General features: G+C 38.5%; 1 protein-coding gene across 3 annotated transcripts in view; it reads right to left on the bottom strand.

Moving 5' to 3' along the window:
- Positions 1-20,036, bottom strand: part of NEK5 (NIMA related kinase 5) — a 78,195-nt gene that overhangs the window by 12,195 nt on the left and 45,964 nt on the right. For 2 of the 3 annotated variants that reach the window (XM_074329904.1, XM_074329906.1), the window contains 6 exons: positions 19,620-19,712; positions 17,473-17,553; positions 17,164-17,232; positions 15,184-15,310; positions 7,774-7,905; positions 6,549-6,683 (listed from right to left, as the gene is read on the bottom strand). In XM_074329904.1, the coding sequence (XP_074186005.1) occupies positions 6,549-6,683; positions 7,774-7,905; positions 15,184-15,310; positions 17,164-17,232; positions 17,473-17,553; positions 19,620-19,712 (637 nt within the window). The remainder of the gene's footprint in view (positions 1-6,548; positions 6,684-7,773; positions 7,906-15,183; positions 15,311-17,163; positions 17,233-17,472; positions 17,554-19,619; positions 19,713-20,036) is intronic. The other variant, XM_074329905.1, reaches the window with a different exon arrangement.

Below are 20,036 nucleotides of genomic sequence, written 5' to 3'. Positions count from 1 at the left end.
ACAATGATACAGGTATAGGGAATTATATTTATGTATCAATGGAGAAGAAATAGCCTAGGAATGGATCCAAGTATATATAAGGATAAAGTAAAATAAATTTTGAGCCAATAAGAAAATCTATTAGTCAATAAATAATTTTGGAAAGTTGGCTATTTTGAGAAAAAAATTAAAGTTCCTACATTACACCAAAATAAATACCAAAGAATTAAAGATTGAATTGTGAAAAAATAAAACAAAAAAAGAACTAGAAAATAAGAGTGTATATTTTTCAGATTTCAAGCTGAAAAAGCCATCCTAAACATCCTCACAATACACAAAGGAAAAGATTGCTATATTTGATTATCTACAGATTTAATACTTTAACTGAATTAGAAAAACATTTCACAAATACTATGGAAATAATTGTTTTAGGCAAGAATTACTGATGTTAAAACCATTAAGTGAATGGTTGATGGGGATTTGTACATTTGTATAGTGCTAAAGTAACACTGCACAGATTGCATTCTAGACTTAACATGCAAAATATAATTGTAAACGGGAGGTTGTCAGTCTAGCACCTCCTTCAATCAGTGGTCAGCCTTTGCTTAACTAATGGTGCAGCAATAGGACTTGTCTTCTGCTGTGATGCAATACAAAGTATACATTACCTAGAATATATTTTAGTAAAAACCCTTTAACTTCAAACCATCAAACTTTAGATATAATTCAGTTTACAAAAAATACTTGTATATAAGGGATATATTTTTATTTACAAAACAAAAAACAATCAGACAAATCCAGAAGATGGGACATTCTGCAGGACAACATGGTAATACCTTCAACAAATCACTGTCATGAAGAAAAGGATGCAGAGGAGAGCTGTACTAATTTAAAAGACTTAAGTGAAATATTAATCACATGAAATGTTGGTCCTTGAGAGGATACTGCTTCGGACTATCAGATGTAAAGGACATTTTTGGGACAACTGGGGAAATTAGAATGTGGCCTGTCTGGATATTAAATGAAGTGAAAATTTACTGAAATAAAACTTTATAGCCCAGCTTTGAAACCTACTGGTAAATGTTCCATGTGTACTTGAAAAGAAGATATTTTCTGCCATGGTTGGGTGTAACGTTCTAAGTATGTCAATCATGTCAAGTTTATTAATTCTGTTGTTCAAATCTGCTACATCCTTACTGATTTTGTCTGTTCAATCAGCTACTGAGAAAGGTACATTACATTTTCCCACTATGTGATAGATTTGTTTATTTCTATTAGATCTGTCAACTTTTGCTTTATACGTTTTGATATTATGTTATTAGGTACATAGAAATTTAAGATCATTATATCTTTCTGATATATTGATACTTTTTCCATTATGGAAAGTCTTTATCTATAGTTATGCTACTTTCCTTAAAACGAATTTTTCTTTTAGTGTTCGCCTGTTATATTTTTTCCACCTATTCACCTTTCAACTTCCTGCATACTTATATTTAAAGAGTGTCTTTTTTAAAGCAGCAGGTAGTTGGGTCTTTTTTTCTTTCTTTTAATCCAGTCTGAAACTCTGTCTTTTAATTGGAATCCTTAGTCTATACATACTTAATGTAATTTATTTTTATATATTTGAGTTTAAATCTACCATCTTACTATTTGTTTTCTATTGGCCCATCAATTCCATGTCCCCTTTTTTCTTTCTTTCCTCTTTTTGAATTAAGTATTTATTATAATCTCAATTTTTTCTTCTGTTTGTATATTATACATAATTTTACTATTATATAGTATTTACCCTAAATACTACCAAATGCATTCTTGACATCTTAAAGTATAATTTAATACTTTTACCATTTCCCAAACAATATGCAAATACAAAATATTCTAACTGTAATTTACCACTCCCAATTTATGTGCTATTTTGGTTATATATAGTCTCTCTCTCTTTCCATCACTGCAAGTAAATTCATGAACTTACTATATTTTCATATGGGCAGTTTTACATTAGGAATATACTAGAAATTTATTTAAGAAGTTGGGATTTGAAATATGAATTTTCCGTCAAAGGTGGAATTAAAAGCAAAGTGTGGCACGTTTTTTTTGTTTTTTTTTTGTAAACTATTACATGACTATTCATGTACACATCCTACCAGTGTGGTGAATGTTGCACCACACTGTAATTAAATGTTTATCCATTTTTCATCAAACATAAGTTTCATCCAAAACCACAACCCATATTATTTCCTAAAAGTGCACAAAATTAATGAAGTAGATTGATATATCTCATCTATGAGGTAGTCTGGCTAATGAGACGCAGCCTGAGTATTCCACGTCGTGTGGCAAACTGACAGTTTTTGTTTTCCTGTTTTAGGAAGACAATTTTAGGAGGTTCTTGTTCTTGTTTAATAGGAGACAAGAAAGAATGTATGGTTAACAACAGAAATGTACATCAGCTGTTATTCGAATAGGCAACTTGTTACCAAGGCAACTATGGGGCCTGAAAACTTACACAAGAAAAATGGAGGGTACCTTCCCACCAAAGATTCACTTGGAGTAGTTAAATGATAAACAAAGTTACTGACCTGAATTAATTATGCACATGTTAAAAAAAATACTTGTCCTTATTTAAGAAGTGTAGCTTTTACTAGTAAGAGCCATTCAAAAGGATTTTAGAAGGTCTTGCTATTTTAAACTTTTTAAATTAGGACAAATTAAACATGTACTTGAGAAAGCCTCATTTTAAAATGAAATTTAGAGTTAGAAACATCAAAGCAATTTATTTTCAAGGATTTGGAAGTTTAAGCTAAAGACTGTTTGATGTAAGATATATGAATCATGCTTAAGTGTATGATAAATCACCTATCCCTAAAAGCATTTATAAATTGTCTATTATACTTGTAATCAAAGTTACTAAAATTTACACATGCAGCAAGTCATTAGGAAGATTCTATGCATCCATAAGAATTATTTTTAATGTAATTTCCCTATCCCACTTAATAGCAACACAAATATTGGCAACCTCGTGCCTTTGCATAAAGTAATACTAAAAATGTCCTATAGCTACATGCTCCTTCACAGAGACTACTGCCACCTACTAAGTTCTAGGCAGACCAGACACTAAGGATGGAGAGGCAGTGTGGGTGGTGAGTAAGACAAAGCTCTCATAAGCTTATTTAGTGAGGAAGAAATATATTAAACAAGAAATTAAAGTGACTTATCTTTTTATGATCAGAGAATTAATGTCTTGTGGGATATTAAGCAGGGAAACCAAACCTAGAGAACTATAAGGAAAACTTGCCCAGACGTTTTCTCAATCATTTAAAACAGTGGTTCCCTACCCATGGTACACACGCAGTAGTTTAATTTAGATAGTGTTTATAGCAATCACTGAAAGTTCACAATAATATCATCACTGCATCTTTTTTATGATCCGCACTTAAGTGATCAATATAGTAATGAAGTGTCAATATTTTCTACATTTAACAAATATTTGAGTGTGAATGAATCTAAGTGAGACTGAGTGAATGTGAAATTGTCAGAGGCAGCTAACAGAGAAAAGACAGTGGACAAACTTGAGGACTTACTAGGCTTTTTTGGATTAAAGAGAAGCATGTTAATCAAGTTGCAAACTCTTTCACTCATTCATTCAAAAAAACACTTATTCAGACTGTAGTATATTCCAGACCCCTTTGAAAAGCCCTATCTGGTAGTATAGGGAAAAGTAGGGAAAGCAGGGTAACTGACGATAAAACATAATGACACATAAATTTTTTAAAAATGTAATTATAAAAACAAACATAATGACAGAAATGGATGGGAGTTCGCATCAGAGTGAAACCTTCCAGGAGGGATTATCTTGGCAAAGGGACGAAAGCATTCATTCTCAACCGGGAAGAATTTCTGCTAATAGAGAAATGTTAGCAGCTATGGTTTTGGGGATGGTCCAGGTTGGGAGGGACCATCTGATCTTCAATGTGCTCAGACTCTGCAAAGTCTGGATTTTATCCTGTGGGTAAAGGAGGGGTCTTTTGCAGGATTTTAAGCCAAGAAGCGACTTCATCCATTTCAGGAGGATTATCTGGCAGGACTGCAGAGGGTGAGCTGAAGGAAAAAAAGGTGACGAAGGACAGGAAGTCAAGATGGCTGCACCAACGGGAAAGGTGAGAGGAGGCCAACAACAAAGTTAGAGGCTGAAAGAGCAGCGCTGAGTTGGACTGGGATGGGACGTCAGCATGTTACGAAAGAAAATACCTGCACTTTACTTTGAATGCCACCTTTGGAGGCAAGTTCCTATTTCTAATCCTACTTGTTAGATACATTGCTCATATATGCCTAATGTAAAACCGTCCATGTGAAAATATAGTAAGTTTATGAATTAATTTGTCATGATAGATCAAAAGAAGAGTTTTTTATGACTCTCTCCAATGTGGACGAAAAAGGGGCCATATAATAAACCTGACAAGCTCAGGGGAGGCCAGCACAATGGGCCTTACAAACTCAGAGACCAAAAGTAACCACATAGAATGGCTCTGTGCAATGTCAGAGGGCAGTAGATGGGGGGAGGAGGGTTGACACTGTGTGAGGGGTGTAAATAATAAATGTCTATTACATTGTTTTGTATACCTGAAACTAATAAAAAAGAAAAGAGCATACGCACACAAAATTAAATTAAATTGAAAAAAAAAGTAGTCACATAGGATGGTCAGAACATCAAAATTTCTAACTAAAAGCAGGTCATGGCGGGTACTCACATCCTAGGCCTTTAGCTTTCTTCACAAAGGTCTTTAACTTAAGTGAGTCTGTCTATTGTCATTTTGCATCTAAGATAACATACCTTTGAAACATCAGCGTTTTCTCCTTTTCCAGACCCTCCAGGGCACAACCCACTACACCAGATCAGAGGCCACAGAACCCCTCCTTATTATCTTGTTCCCCACATACCATGTCTATGTGCTGTAAATGTTAGTTATTAACTCCTGTACCCACCAACATAAAGGAAGTATGTATCTCTCTGTTTTACTTTTTATCCAGTCCCAGAGATTTCAACCACTTGGCTTTCTCCTGCCTCCTTCATCTACCACCAATGAATTTCATGTGCTCTTCTTGTCTCCTCCTTTGGTTTTACTATATAAAATAAGCTGTAAAACAGCCAGTCTCCAGAACATTTTCTTAATCTGTTGAGATTTTGCTTCCTGGCAACTGTGGTCAGTTTAGCTCAAATAAACTCATAAAAATTCTCTACAGGTTTGGACATTACATCTGTTGACACCAAGAATCATAGGGGCAAACAGAAGAAGAGAGACTCATAGCCACCAAGTATGTCTCCATGGGCGTGTCATGATGGGAACCTCCCTCCTATTAGCCCAGGGCCCCAGCTCTTGGCTTCCAGGCCAAGCCAGGCCTGCCCAAAGCTTCCTCCGGCCACCTCCAGTCCCACTCAGAGACAACGCTGTTATCCCAGGACAGACGGGAAGGGAGCAGACAAGCAAACAAGTAACCTTCAGTTTGTGGTCCTGGAAAGAGTGTCTCAAAGACAGCGTTCTCTCTCTTTTTTTTCTCTCTCTCTTTTCTTTTAAGTTTTAAACAGCAGTATGTCAACTTAGATAAGCCGTAATACTGAAGGATTTCATATACTCAGGGACTCTGGCCCCTTCTACTGCTCCTAGATTTAATCAAACCGGTTTTCTCAGTCTCCAGCACAGGACCGTGTGTCTCCTCAGGTACTCCCCACCTGAAACGCCCTTTCTTCTTGTCTCAGGCAAACCCTGCACATTGTTTCGGACTCAACTTTCCCAAAGATTGTGAAATTGGGTTTCATAAGGTGGCAGACCACTCTTCATTAATAATTGGGTAATTTTTGCATTATGCTTAGTCTTGTATATATTTTTGTACTGTTCTTTAACTTTGTAAGCATTGCCAGCCACTTACTATCTAGTCTGTTTCTATGCCTTCTTGCCACCTCAGCCTCACGTCTCTGCAACACCAGGGCCCAGACCGCACACCTATGCAGATGGTCCTCATTTGACACCTGCCTGTCCACAATGGCTTTTCTTGCAGCAGTTCACACCTGCATATCTGATAGAGGACAAATCCCCATTGTGATATGAATTGCCTCAAACTTTAGAAAATGATAGTTGGTTTCCCTAGAAGTAAACACAAGCACAATCTTGCTAAACATTGAAGGCAAAAAGCACAAAAGCCAAAAAACTACGTTAAGATGTATTTTTATTGCCCATAGGATCGTATTTTGAGTCTGCTGAATAGCTGTCAGAAATAAACTGAGCCTGGCCGGTACAGCTAAGCGATACCAGCTCACTATCTACAAAGCCACCAGTCCTGCTTAACTTTTCATCAGTTGTCAAATGATCACATTGAACAAAATTACCCCGCTCTTCTTGGAAATGTTGTTAACGGCATTTGGGACAGGCTTGGACAAAACAAATCAACTTCTGAAAAGGCTTAGACACCCTCACAATTCTTTCTCCAGGCTGAAGGTATTTTTATGCCCTTTTTGCATTTACAAGTGTTTGACAAAATTCCTCAGGGGACTGGTTATGTTCTACAAATAAACTACATACCAAATTCTTCTTTGGCAGAAAATGAGCTACTTGTTAGACGTGCAGCTGCCAAAACACTCATTAAAGTTCCTGGAGCTTCATGCTGCCACCGTTTCCTATTTTCTGGAACGTTTTTGATCACCATCACTTGGCCATCTGAAGAGGAGACTGGGTTATTGAACATAAAGATGCTTCTTCATTTGAGTTTTTATAAAATCACAGAATGTTAGAACCTTGGAGGTAACCTCATCCCCTCCTTCCCCCCACTCATTTTATTAGTAAGAAAACTGAGATACAGAAAAGTTTAGTGACTTATTGTCACGTAGCTGATGAGCAGGAGAGTCCATGTTTGCTCTGTAAACTGGCTATTTTGATGTGTTAAAATTTCTACTGTAATTGCTTATTTTAAATTAACTTTCCCCTCTTACTGACTCATTGGCTTAGAACAGATTAAATTGTACTATATTTGCAAGCCCTTTCTTGCAAGTTTAATGAGGTTAGTATTTTGTAATAGTATAAATATGTCAGTTCATCCAATTATAATAACTAATTTCAGTGATATACTTATGTATTTCAGCTTATAACATGGGTATACATTTTAGCTTTCCCCTAGCCCCATGTTATCATCAAGGGGAACATAGGAAATAATAAAAATCTTCATTACCTATAAAAGTAATGCCTGGATGTTGCTGTAAACCTCTTCTAAGGAAAGACTATGCCAGGAGCTCAAATGTAAACGAAGGAATTTAGATGGAAAACTTCATCGCATACGAAACACCCCAAACATTTAAATAGCACATTGGTTTCCAAAGCAATTTTATATGTGTCTTTGTACTGTTACCTCTCTATATCTTGTGGAATTGCTATTATTTTAATTCCAAATGTATTGATTAAAAAAACCAACCCTCCAAAAAATTGCAAGGAAGTTATTGGGCTAGGATTTGAAGGCAAATCAAGTCAACTGCCCTTCCTTATACATTCTCTCTCACTGTAAGGAAGGAAGGATTCTGGACCTTTCCTCCTTTACATTCTTATAGCTAGAGTGGTCAGCTGTCTAGGATAATTAGCAGGCAAGTTTCTCTGGCGCTAGGGGAGGAACCAACACAACGTCTGTGCAAGGTGTCTGATACCAAATCTATAGGGATTGTACTGAAAAGCAAGAACTATCAAGGCAGGATGAGCACAGCTGCATTAGGGACGTTGGTCTCCTCTTGCTGGCACTTTATGCCAACTGATTTCAATTCACCCTCAGGTGTCGTGGAGCAGATGGAGGTGACGTGGGCCTCTGCCATCCTCTGCAGCAGAGTCTGAGGAGCTCCCGCATCCCACTGTCTTCTGTTTTCTGCAACAGCAGCAGCAGCATCCTGGATGAACAACTCTGGGTGTAAGAAAATAACTCGTTAATTTAAAAGCAGCCTAAGGGTGACTAATTGCCATGAACAGTTCTTAGGAAACCCAGAGACTGTCCCTCAGCTGGTACATTCAAAAGCAGAGAAATCACCACCATCCTTCTAATAGAGACTGCTATGGACTAAATGTTTGTGTTTCTCCCCAAAAATCGTGTGTTGAAACCAAATGCTCAATGTAATAGTATTAGGAGGTGGGGTTTTGGGGAGGTGATTAGGTCCTGAGAGTGGGGCTCGTCTGAACAGAATTAGTGTCCTTATAAAAGAGGCCACAGAGAGCTCCCTCACCCTTTCTCTTATGTGAGGACACAGCCAAAAGGCGGAACTAGGCCCTCACCAGACACCAAATCTACCAGCTCCATGATCTTGGACTTTCCAGCCTCCAGAAATGTGAGAAATAAATATCTGTTGTTTATAAGCCACCCAATTAACAGTATTTTGCTGTAGCAGCCTGGACAAAGACATAGATCACATTTATAAGACTGATATTATGAACAGATTTAACATCGTTTCACTTTTATTAATAACATTTGATTGACTGGTCAAAATATTTAAATGCTAAAGAAATATTAGTAGCACAAATGGACAAACTCCTTGTGGCATTATGAGAATTACTTTCTTCAGTTTCCATGGAAATGTATTCTATTCCATTATCTCAATTTTTAAGACAACTTGTGTTATCTTTTCCTTATTTATTCCTACATTTCATTAAAGGAAATTTAAAAATCAGATACGTAGAAGAAAGTGAAAATCACCCATAATCCCACTGTCCAGAGACTATTTAAATTTCAAGAACTTTCCCCTTGCTTTGTTTTGAAACAAAAAATGGGTCACATAATACACACCGTTTCATAACTTGCTTTTTTCAATTAGCAACGTATCATATCCAATTGTTAAATATTCTTCTGTACAACCATTTTAAGCAAACATAGTATTCTGTTTCATGTATTATAATTTAACGAATTCTTTTCTGCTGGATTTTTAGGTTGCTAGAGATTTGTCACTATTCTAAATAATACTGTAATGAACTCATTTGTAGCTAAATTTTTGTGGACATTTATGATTATTTACCCTAGATAAAGTACTGAAATTGACAATTCTAGGAGCTAGTATTATTTGCTTTACCAAAGCTTTTCATTGTTAAAGCTGAATCTATTACTAATTTATGTGATATTTTTTCCTATGTATTTTGAATAGCTAGTTCTTCTCAGTCCAAAAAAATGTTTGTTTCTAGTCTATCTTTTTTTTTTTTTACTACTTTATCTATTCTGATGCTAGTGTATTGTTTTAATTACTGTAATTTATATATTTTGTTATTTGGAAGGGTAAGTGTCCCTTCACTGCTCTTCTTTTCTAAATATTTTGGCTAGTTAAGAATCTCCAAGATTCTCCAATCTTCCAAGATCTCCTCACACCAGAAAAAAATCCTATTGTGGTTTTGATTGAAATTGCCCAAAATCCTTATATTTGGAAAGAATACTTCCAATATATAATAGTGTTATTTCTCTCCATTTATTCCAACGGTCTTTAAACACCTCAGTAAACTTTATAGCTTTCTTCATATACTCTGCACAAGTCTTGTAAAGTTTATTCCCAAGTTATATGTACACACACTCGCACACACACATGTGCACGTGCACACACATGCACACACACATTTGCTACTGTTACTATGAATTAGATCTAAAGACCAAATGGGGACAATATGTACAACACATATTACAGTCAAAGGTTTAAATGTCTTATAAAGAAAAAACAAACATGCCATTTTCAGTAGAAAAATGGGTAAGGGACATGAGCACATAACTCACAAGAGAAATATAGATTGTCAATAAACATGGAAAAATTGTTCAGTCTGTTAATAATTACAGGAATGTAGTTTATATTATGAGACCATTTTCAATATCAAACTTATAAAGGTTCATTTTTCTTTTTACCTAACAAAAGGCAGCTAATGTCTTTTGAGATGTATAACCCATCTCTCGCTTCCCTGCAAACTTATGCAAAGACTAATCTTTGAATATACCCTTTCTACTGAACTGCCTTCACTAGGCATTAAGGACTCCTGATGGCCAAAGCCTGTGCTGTTAAGTTAATCTGCCTCACTTGGCCTTTCTCTTCCAATCAATGCTGCCAACCCCTGCACCTCCTTCTAGGACTTTTTCTCCTTCTTTGGCTTTACTCTCCTTAGTATCTGAGAACTTGGCTAAATTTAGGGTCCATCCTAAGCTCCATTTCCTTCTCTCCCTAATCCCTCTCCTAGGTATTTCCAACCATCACCAAGGTTGAAATACTGTGTATATGTTAAAGAAGCCCTGATTTATCCCAGGGCTTATGTCTCACACAGCTTGTGTTTTCTAAACATCTCCAGCTGATGTTCTTAAATACCCAAACGTCAATATGTTCCAAATTCAGATCATCACATTATCTCTGATGACATCGCTCTACGTGACATTAGGCACACCTAGTTTTATTGCACTTGCTTTACTGTGCTTCACAGATACTGCATTTTTTTTTACAAATTGAAGGTTGGTGGCAATCCTGCTTCAAGCGAATCTAATAGCACCATTTTTCCAACAGCATTTGCTCACTTCATGTCTCTGTCACATTTTGGTAATTCACGCAATATTTCAAAATTTTTAATTATTATTGTATTTGTTATGGTGATCTATAATCAATGATATTTAAAAATTTAAGTATAGGTGGTATACAACATAATATTAGTTTCAGGTGTACAAGATAGTGATTTGACATTTATATATCTTACAATGTGATCACCATACTAAGTCTAGTAATCATCTGTCACCGTGAAAACTTATCACGATATTATTAACTTGTAATTAGTGATTTTTGATGTTACTATTGTAATTGTTTTGGAGTGCCACAAACTGCACCCACAGCAAGTGCTGATACAGAAGTTCCTGCAAGTTCTCCAGAAGACCCAGCTAAGATAATTCATGAAGGTGGCTACCCTAAACAACAGATTTTCAATGTAGACTAAAAAAATAAAATAAAACAACACCAGCAAAAGGGAGTTGATGTTATCAAGATAGCAATCTAAAATGGAGCTGGGAGGCCTCTGGAAAGCTGAGCTAACTCACCCCCTCTTCGTGAAACTGAACTTTTGAACTGGGCTAAACAACAACAGGTACATCCTGATACATTTCCTGGAACTGGCTCAGCATCACTGAACTCTCTATTAAAAAAATAAAAATTTTAGGGCGCCGGTTGGCTGTGTTTGGAGCACACTGCTCATAACACCAAGGTCGCCGGTTCGATTCCCACATGGGCCAGTGAGCTGCGCCCTCCACAACTAGATTGAAAACTATTTGATTTGGAGCTGAGCTGCGCCCCCCACAACTAGATTGAAAACAACGACTTGACACGGAGGTGATGGGTCCTGGAAAAACACACTGTTCCCTAATATTCCCCAATAAAAGTTTTTAAAAAATAAAATAAAAGTTTTACCTAATAAAAGACATAAGCAATTAATCATGTAGATAGCATAGTGTAAGTCTGCTTGCCAGAAGCAATCACAGACAGCTCTTTCAAAGAAACAGGTAATCCTTTCAAAGCCCCACTTCTGTCTTTATAAACTCTTTCCCTTTGTTTCACTTTTGGAACATAGTTGGGGTTTCTACCCAAATCTGTGTCTCCTGGATTATAATTCCTAAAAAAAGACCCCCAAATAAAGCTTTTATTTGCCTTGCAGTTCTTATTCAAAATTGATTAACAAGACAAAACAGCCTTTTGTTGGAAGAAGAGTCCATATAGGAATTTTATAACTAGAGAGAAGTCAACGCCTGGCGTCCAAGTTGGCTAGCTTTCTTCCTAGAGGCTAATGCAGCTGGTGACTTTAGGTTGAAGCCAATGATCATTTGTCATTCCAAAATTCCTAGGGCCCTTAAGAATTATGCTAAATCTATTCTGCCTGTGGTCTATAAATGGAACAACAAAGGCTGGGTGACAGCACATCTGTTTATGTAATTGTCTACTAAATATTTTAAGCCCTCTGTTGAGACCTACTACTCAGAAAAAAAGATTCCTTTCAACTTAATACTGCTCATTGACAATGCACCTAGTCACACAGCAGCTTGGATGGAGATGTACATTGAGATTAATGTTGTTTTCATGCCTGCTAACACAGCATCCATTCTGTAACCCATGGGGTAATTTTGACTTTCAAGACTTATTATTTAAGAAATACATTTTGTAAAGCTATAGCTGCCATACATAGTGGTTCTTCTGATGGATCTGGGTAAATTGAAAACCTTCTAAAAAGGATTTACCATTCTAGATGCTATTAAGAACATATATGATTCATGGGAAGAGGTCAAAATATCAACATTTGCAGGAGATTGGAAAAAGTTTATTCCAACCATCATGGATGACTTTGAGGCGTTCAAGACTTCAGTGGAGGAAGTAAGTGCAGATGTGGTGGAAACAGCAAGAAAACTAGAATTAGAAGTGGAACCTGAAGAAGTGACTGAATTGCTGCAATTTCATAAAACTTTAGTGGATGAGGAGTTGCTTCTTATAGATGAGCAAAGAAAGTGGTTTCTTGAGATGGAATCTACCCCTGGCGAAGATGCTGTGAAGATTGTTTAAACTCATGTAGGGTTCTAGAATATTACATAAACTGAATTGATAAAGCAGTGACAGGGTTTGAGAGGACTGATTCTAGTTTTGAGTCCTACCGTGGGTAAAATGCTATCAAACTGCTACAGAGAAATCGTTCGTGAAAGGAAAAGTCGATCAATGCAGCAAACTTCACTGTTGTCTTACTTTAAGAAATTGCCACAGTCACCTCAGCCTTCAGCAACCACCACTCTGAGCAGTCAGCCACCATCAACACTGAGGCGAGACTTTCCACCAGCAAAAGGATTAGGACTTGTTGAAGGCTCAGATGATGGTTAGCATTTTTTAGCAATAAAGTTGTTGTTTTTTAAGATTTTTTATTGGGGAAGGGGAACAGGACTTTATTGGGGAACAGTGTATACTTCCAAGACTTTTTTTTCCAAGTCAAGTTGTTGTCCTTTCAATCTTAGTTGTGGAGGGTGCCGTTCAGCTTCAAGTTGTTGTCCTTTCAGTCTTAGTTGTGGAGGGCGCAGCTCAGCTCTAGGTCCAGTTGCCGTTGCTAGTTGCAGGGGGCACAGCCCACCATCCCTTGTGGGAGTCGAACCGGCAACCTTGTGGTTGAGAGGACGCCCTCCAACCAACTGAGCCATCCGGGAGCTCAGCGGCAGCTCAGCTCAAGGTGCCGTGTTCAATCTTAGTTGCAGGGGGCAGAGCCCACCATCCCTTGCGGGATTCGAGGAATTGAACTGGCAACCTTGTGGTTGAGAGCCCTCTGGCCCATGTGGGAATCGAACCGGCAGCCTTCGGAGTTAGGAGCACGGAGCTCTAACCGCCTGAGCCACCGGGTCAGCCCAATAAAGTATTTTTTAATTAAGGTATGTACATTGTGTTTTTTCGACATGCTATTACACACTTAAAAGACCACAGTAGAGTGTAAACATAACTTTCACATGCACTAGGAAGCAAACAAATTCTCGACTTGCTTTATTGTGATATTTGCTTTGCACGATGACGTGGTGGTCTGGACCCAAACCCGCACTGTCTCCAAGGTATGTCTGTATATGTCTGTTTGGTTGGTGACAGCTTCATCCATCTGAACTAGAAAACTGGGAGGATCCTTGACTCTCTTCTCTTCCTCAAGCCCCACACCTAGTGGTTCACACTCCATGTCTATTCTCACTGCACTGCTCTGGCCCGCGCACCTGTCATTTCCTACCTGGGCTACGTACCTGCCTTCAATCCTCACCCTCCACGTCATTCTTCACACTGCAGCCAGCGTGCTCTTTCTCCATCATTAATAGGATTTAATTCCCTTGACTGAAAGTTATCACAAAGTATAAAGCCTAAGCTCCTAGGCATGGCAAGCTGTATAGCAGTAGGTACCTCTCCGTGTCTCCTGCCAGCTCTCACTCCAACAATGATCTGCATTTTGGGCTCAGAACACACGTTTTGTGTCTCCTTTCTTTGGCTCATGACACCTATGTGATTTTGAGGTCTCATTCAGCTTTGAGATTCCCTACCACTTAGTGAGTCTGTGGCACAAGGAAGATTATTGATAAGATGCCCACTGAATTGACTAAAGATTTTTCCAGATGGAAATGAGGCAAAGTGTATTATTCTAGGAAGCGGAAGCTGAGCCAAGCCAAGCTGCGTAAATGCTCACATAGCTATGTATAGATCCCATCACTTGAGGAAGGAAAGAGAGGGTGCTGGGATAAGAAAAATGGGTCACCACAGGATCAGGCCACTTAGGGTCAAACATGATACTACGTGGAATGGGCTGTATCCTATAAGAATTATCAAAACAAACAAAAAAACCGAGGGGGGTAATAATATGATACGATGACTCAAGCAATCATTTAGAGAATGAAAGGGAAATACTAGAAAAAGGGATGACACAGAGGCAATTCAGTGGGGGGAAGGGAGAGGGAGAATAAGGGGATAACATGTATTAAGCATCTAACCTATGCCAGGTACTTGCTATATACCAAATTTCACTTTAGTCTTCGCAGTAAGCCCATGTGGCAGGTACTATCATCCTTCGGTCCTAACAGGAAACTGAGATGCAGAGGATTTAAGGAACCAGTGAAAGGTCCCACAATCAGAAAGTGGCAGTACCAGCTGGGATTTAAACTCAAACCTGTCTCCAAAGCCCATGCATTTTCCACCACACACTACTGAGAGATGACAGAGCCCTAAACCAGGGGCAGAGGGGATGAAGGAGGAGAAAGACTTCAGAGACTTCTCAGAGTAGAAACCACCCTGAGCAGCAGGAACCATAAGCCTGGGGACCCGAAATAAAGGATTGCTGGGAAGGAAGAGCTCAGAAGTTTAATGCACACACGCTGTATCTGAATGCTAGTGGGATGTGTCCAGGGAGCTTTCCAGCAGATCATGAGAAAATTGGATGCATGTTGGAGCTGCTGGCTGGGAGAAATGGAAGCTAAGGGAGCAGGTGAAACTGCCCAAGGAGACAGTGGATGGAGAGAGAGGAGGGCTGAGTCCCAGAGCTTGGACCCTGCAGGGGAGGGCAGAGGCAGAGGAGCCAGGTCTCTGCGCCGCTCAGTGACAGCAAGGGGCATCAGGGGACAGTGCAGTAGTGGCAGACAGTTTGAGATGGATTGCTAATAAAACAGTTCCTTTCTCATCTACAGCTTTCAAGGTACACGTACCTGCTTCTGAGCAACAGAGTTTCTCAAATGCTTCATCTGTATAATCTTCACACTCCTTTATACATTTATTTTCTTCAAACTTCATGCCGTCCTCAAAGGTCAAAGTTTCATTTAGTATATCCGTGGCCTAAAGCAATTCCATGGTGTTTCATGAGAAACAAGTCATATTTAGAAAGAAAAAAAGAAGTTAAAACATTTTGTTTGTGTTCTCAGTAATAGCATTTACCAAGATACATGGCAAGTATTCAATATATGTAGATTAAGCAAATAAGTCAATGGAGTTTTACAAGTGGAATTATGTTGGAACAAGATAGAAACAAGAATGTTTTCACTTCTTTTCCTTATCAATAGTGATAAGCACTGATTATGTGGCAACTTAATTTTATCCAGCCTTCCTGTTTTCAGTTATATTCTATTAGGTTGATGCAAAAGTAATCGTGGTGGAAAAGATTAAAAATAAATGCAAAAGCCGCTATTACTTTTGCACCAACCTACTACTGCAGTTCATTCTACAGAATTCTCAAGGTTATCTCCTCCACGCCATGTTAAGTATCCAACATTCCTAACTGGGTCCCTAAAACTGCTCCTAATACTCCATAATCAATACAAAAACGATCACTGTTTCAAACATATCAAAGCAGAGAATAACAAAGGATGAATGCGCTGGTAGATAAAACTTTTTTGACTCTATTATTTTATTCCAGCGGGCCAACTTTAGCACCTCACTTCACAGAAGCACTGTGGACGTATCACTCCTCAGGTTCCAACCCAGAAACTGTCCCCTCTCTGCGCCCCTTGGATACAGATCTGAGACACTTAGAAGCATAAAGGTTACATAAATGGAGGTCATTGCTAACTATCACCACTCTAATGAAGTTTTACGTAGCAAAAGGCTAGTCAGAATCTGAAAGGATTTTTAGGGCAGAATACTTGGCATGATACTCTAACGATGAGTACATGTCATTATACATTTGTCCAAACTCATAGAATGCACACCATTAAAAGTGAACCCTAAGGTAAACTAGGGACTTTGGGTGATAATGATGTGTCAGTGTAGGTTCATTAATTGTAACAAATTTTCCAGTCTGGTGAGGGATGCTGACAGCAGGGAAGGCTGTGCATGTGTGGGCGCCGGGGAATATGGGAAATCTCTGTACCTTCTGCTCAATTTTGCCGTGACTGCTCTAAAATATGAAGTGTATTAAAAATAAAAAATGGTCCTATACCACACACACACACACACACACACACACACACACACACACCCCTGAAAGAAATGATAACATTAAAAAGTTTTATGCTAATAAAGAACATTAAAGAAAGAAAATGAGTATCAGGTATGATATAGAACACGCATATACACATATTTAACTTTTGGTAATTTAAAAGACAAATTTAGAGAAGATGAAATGGAAACACAAATCAGTTAATTTTGATATTTGTTAGCAGGTCTGGTAAAAAGTGAGATTAAAAAAGATGTTGAACTCAAGTAATAAAATGAGGTTTGAGTTCACTGTAATTGTGCATTTATTGCTGTATCAATGAGAGCCCAAATGCATAACTGAGATTTACCCAAAGACCAGTACAAAGTTATCAATAACTAAGACCTAAAATAAGTGTGCATGGTAACCATTTCAGGGTACCTGCTCAATTTTTTAGGTAAGTATATTAGTTGTTGACTGTGAATTATATCTGCTATTTTAATTTGGTTATGATAAAAAGTTAATATTATAAGGAAAATGGATCTTTCATAAAAGAAAAATAAATTAAATTTGAATAATCCATTTAAGGGGATAACCTCAATTTTAAAAAGAATGGAAGGATAAAAAGGATTTAGAAGATTCATTAGAACACTAGAGATCCTTTTAGGAAGATTTAAGAAAATTCTCCCTACCCGCTATGGAAAAATTTCATGAAAAATGCTACTAAGACACTCATTTTCTCACGCCTACGAATGGAAGTATATACTTAATGACATACCTCTTCATCTTTGAGGGTATTTTCATCAGAAATACATTCGTCTAAATTAATTTCAAACTTTACCCCTCTCTAGAAGAAAGCAAGAAAAAAAATCTTAGTTTAAGCAATCCAATAAAAACTTTAAAATTATAACTCCCTATTTGACGTTATAGATATTAAAACCAATAGTCTAACATCACAAAATAAAGCAAATTCCATAAAACAGTAGGGGGAAAACTCCTGTAGCAACCCAGATTGCAAGGTATGGACCACCTCCCCCCAAACCAGCCAGCTTTCTGATATGAAACCAAAAGACATAATGTGTGTTACCTTAGCTTTATATTTTTGTTCTGGAATTTTACTTTCCTTTATGTTCTGAAGTCTAATTTCTTTCAAGTCTCTTTCAATATCCTGAAAATTCAGAGGAAAATTAAAATATAGCATTTAATATTGATCAAACAATTATATTTTTACAACCCCTGAATTCACAGCATGGTATGTTTACATTGTTTGATTTCTTCATTGAATCCAATGACTGATTTGAGAATAGAAACATGCTTTTAATAATAATTCACAAAAACTTGGGGACAGTGCCCATTAACTCAAAATATTAGTATACTTAAAACTGGTACCTCAGTGGGTACAGGTCTGCAATGTGACAACGCCTATCACTCCAGTCCAGTCCACTACAACCTAATTTTGAATGTAATTTTGACTACAGGAGCCTTTCCTTAAGAGGTTTATGATCCTAATCAGGAAAACAAGAAAAGCGCACAGCTCATGACAGTAGAAAGGAAGGAGACGGCTCTAAAACGTGACAGGCAATTTCAAGGAAGAAGAAAAGAAGACTGTAAAAGTCCATGACAAGAATTTCAAAGAAACAGTTGGGAGGGGAACTTTAAATGCTGAGCTTTCTCAGGGTTCGGCCTTGGGCCCCCGTCCCCTTTCTTCCTCAACACAAGGGGGGTCTCAGTAATTCCTATGGATTTAAAAGCCATCTTTATACAATGGCTCTCAATGTGCACCTTCAAATCTGATCTTTCCTCCCCTCTGAGTTGCAGACTCACACACTCAACTGCCTACTTAGTATCATCTTCCAAAAACTCACACTGAGCTCTCACTATGGCCAGACACTGTCCAAAGGGCTCGTGCCGTGAATGTGACCGGAAGGTCCCTGCTGACACGAACTTACATTGTACGGGAGTTAGATAGATAATAAATGAATTAACAAAATAACAACATAACTTCACAAAGTGTTAAATGTGATAAAGGAAATAAAATACGGTAACAGCATAAAGGATGAGAGTGATCCGGGAAAAGCCGATTTTGGCATTTGCTGTAAGCCCTGGAAGGATCCCGGACGTCGGCACATGAAGGTCTCAGGAAAGCATGTTCCATCAGGGGGAGCAGCAGGGCAGTGACCCCGCAACAGGTATGCAAGCTCGGATCTTCTCTAACCGACATTCCAAAGTGGCCCCCCACAAGCTCACTCCCCACTCTTCCCCATCTTAGGAAATGGTAATGATCCCTTTCAAGCCGGGACTTGGAGGGGTGTGTGTGTGTGTGTGTGTCATGCTCTCTTCTCTCCACCATTGTACATTAGGTCTCTATCATCTCTCCCGTAGAATTCCTCATCTGCATTACCACAGCCTTTGTATATATGCGTCACATACAGCATGTGTCAGTTTGAATCAGTATTAGCTGTTTGCCCTGCAACCTTGGGAAGGGTGTTTTTCTGACTGGAAATATTATGAACTCTGAAACAGGACTGTGACGTATATATCTTACTTATGTTTTTGAAGTTGTTTAACTGATTTGATTGTGTAGTCTGGTTGTCTCAATTGTACACGAAGTATCACATTGCTTTATTTTCCTTAAAATACCACTATTTTAGACTCCTGACCCCCACCAATTCAACCTCAGTCCACTTTAGGTCTCTCTGGCATCATGTGCAGGTCCCGGGGTTTTGCACAAAGCAAAACATTCGGGGAGGCCTTTCAGCCTTTATTCAACACTGTTTCCTCTCACCTGCTCTTACTCAAGCCCTTGAGGCAGATAAAGGTAAAAGACTTCCCAGAAGGAAAAAAAAAAAAAAAAAAACTCTCGAGAGCTGTCTGATAATTCAGCTCCCAGTTCCCCACTCCCGCCAAAAATGTAAGTTTGAAACAGAAGAGAAGTTAACCGACCATCAGATTTCCTGACCAATGTGTCTGAGATTCTGACTCAAACACCATCCAGAAAGTGAACTTTCATACGTTTACAAGAGCAGTTCTGAAACTTCACTACACACTAAATCACCCAGCCAGCTTCTGAAAAAAGGACGCCTGGGCCCCACCCCAAGCCATTTGGGGCAAAACCTAGGCATCTGAGTTCTTAAAAAATTTCCCACATGATTACCCTGCACTGTGAGGGGTAAGAACCACCAGCCTTGGGAAAACTCACTGGGAAACACATAAATGTCTAACAATAACCATCACCTGCACAGGTACGTCTTCCTCAGGTGCCCCTTGGTGGATGGGCAGGTTCCTCTTCTTCACCAGATAGGTTTTATGACTTATTTTTAAGTCCTCCTTTAACACAAATTATACAGTCAGCAAGGTTGGTACTCAGCTGGCTGAGGGACAATCAATGGCAGTGGCTGGATAACGCTCTCCTTACGGCTCCTTTTCCCTAGCTGCTTGGTATTCCCCAGTTCCCCAAGTGCTTCTTTCGTGGTCTCTTGAGAAATGCCCACTCTCCATCTTTCCTGAACTCAGGTTTCCCATCACAGACCTACTTTAAAAATAAGGCTGGTGATGGTACGAGGCTCCCCACCACTACCCAAGCCTCTGCTCTGGAGAGAAGTACCTCCATCCCACTCCCTCTCGGCACTTCCGGTCCTCCGCCTGAATCCT

This window comes from Rhinolophus sinicus, linkage group LG04, assembly GCF_036562045.2.
Source record: "Rhinolophus sinicus isolate RSC01 linkage group LG04, ASM3656204v1, whole genome shotgun sequence".
Taxonomy (NCBI): Eukaryota; Metazoa; Chordata; class Mammalia; order Chiroptera; family Rhinolophidae; genus Rhinolophus; species Rhinolophus sinicus.
Note: the sequence above shows the minus strand (reverse complement) of the source record. Positions and strands in the feature narration are given on the sequence as shown.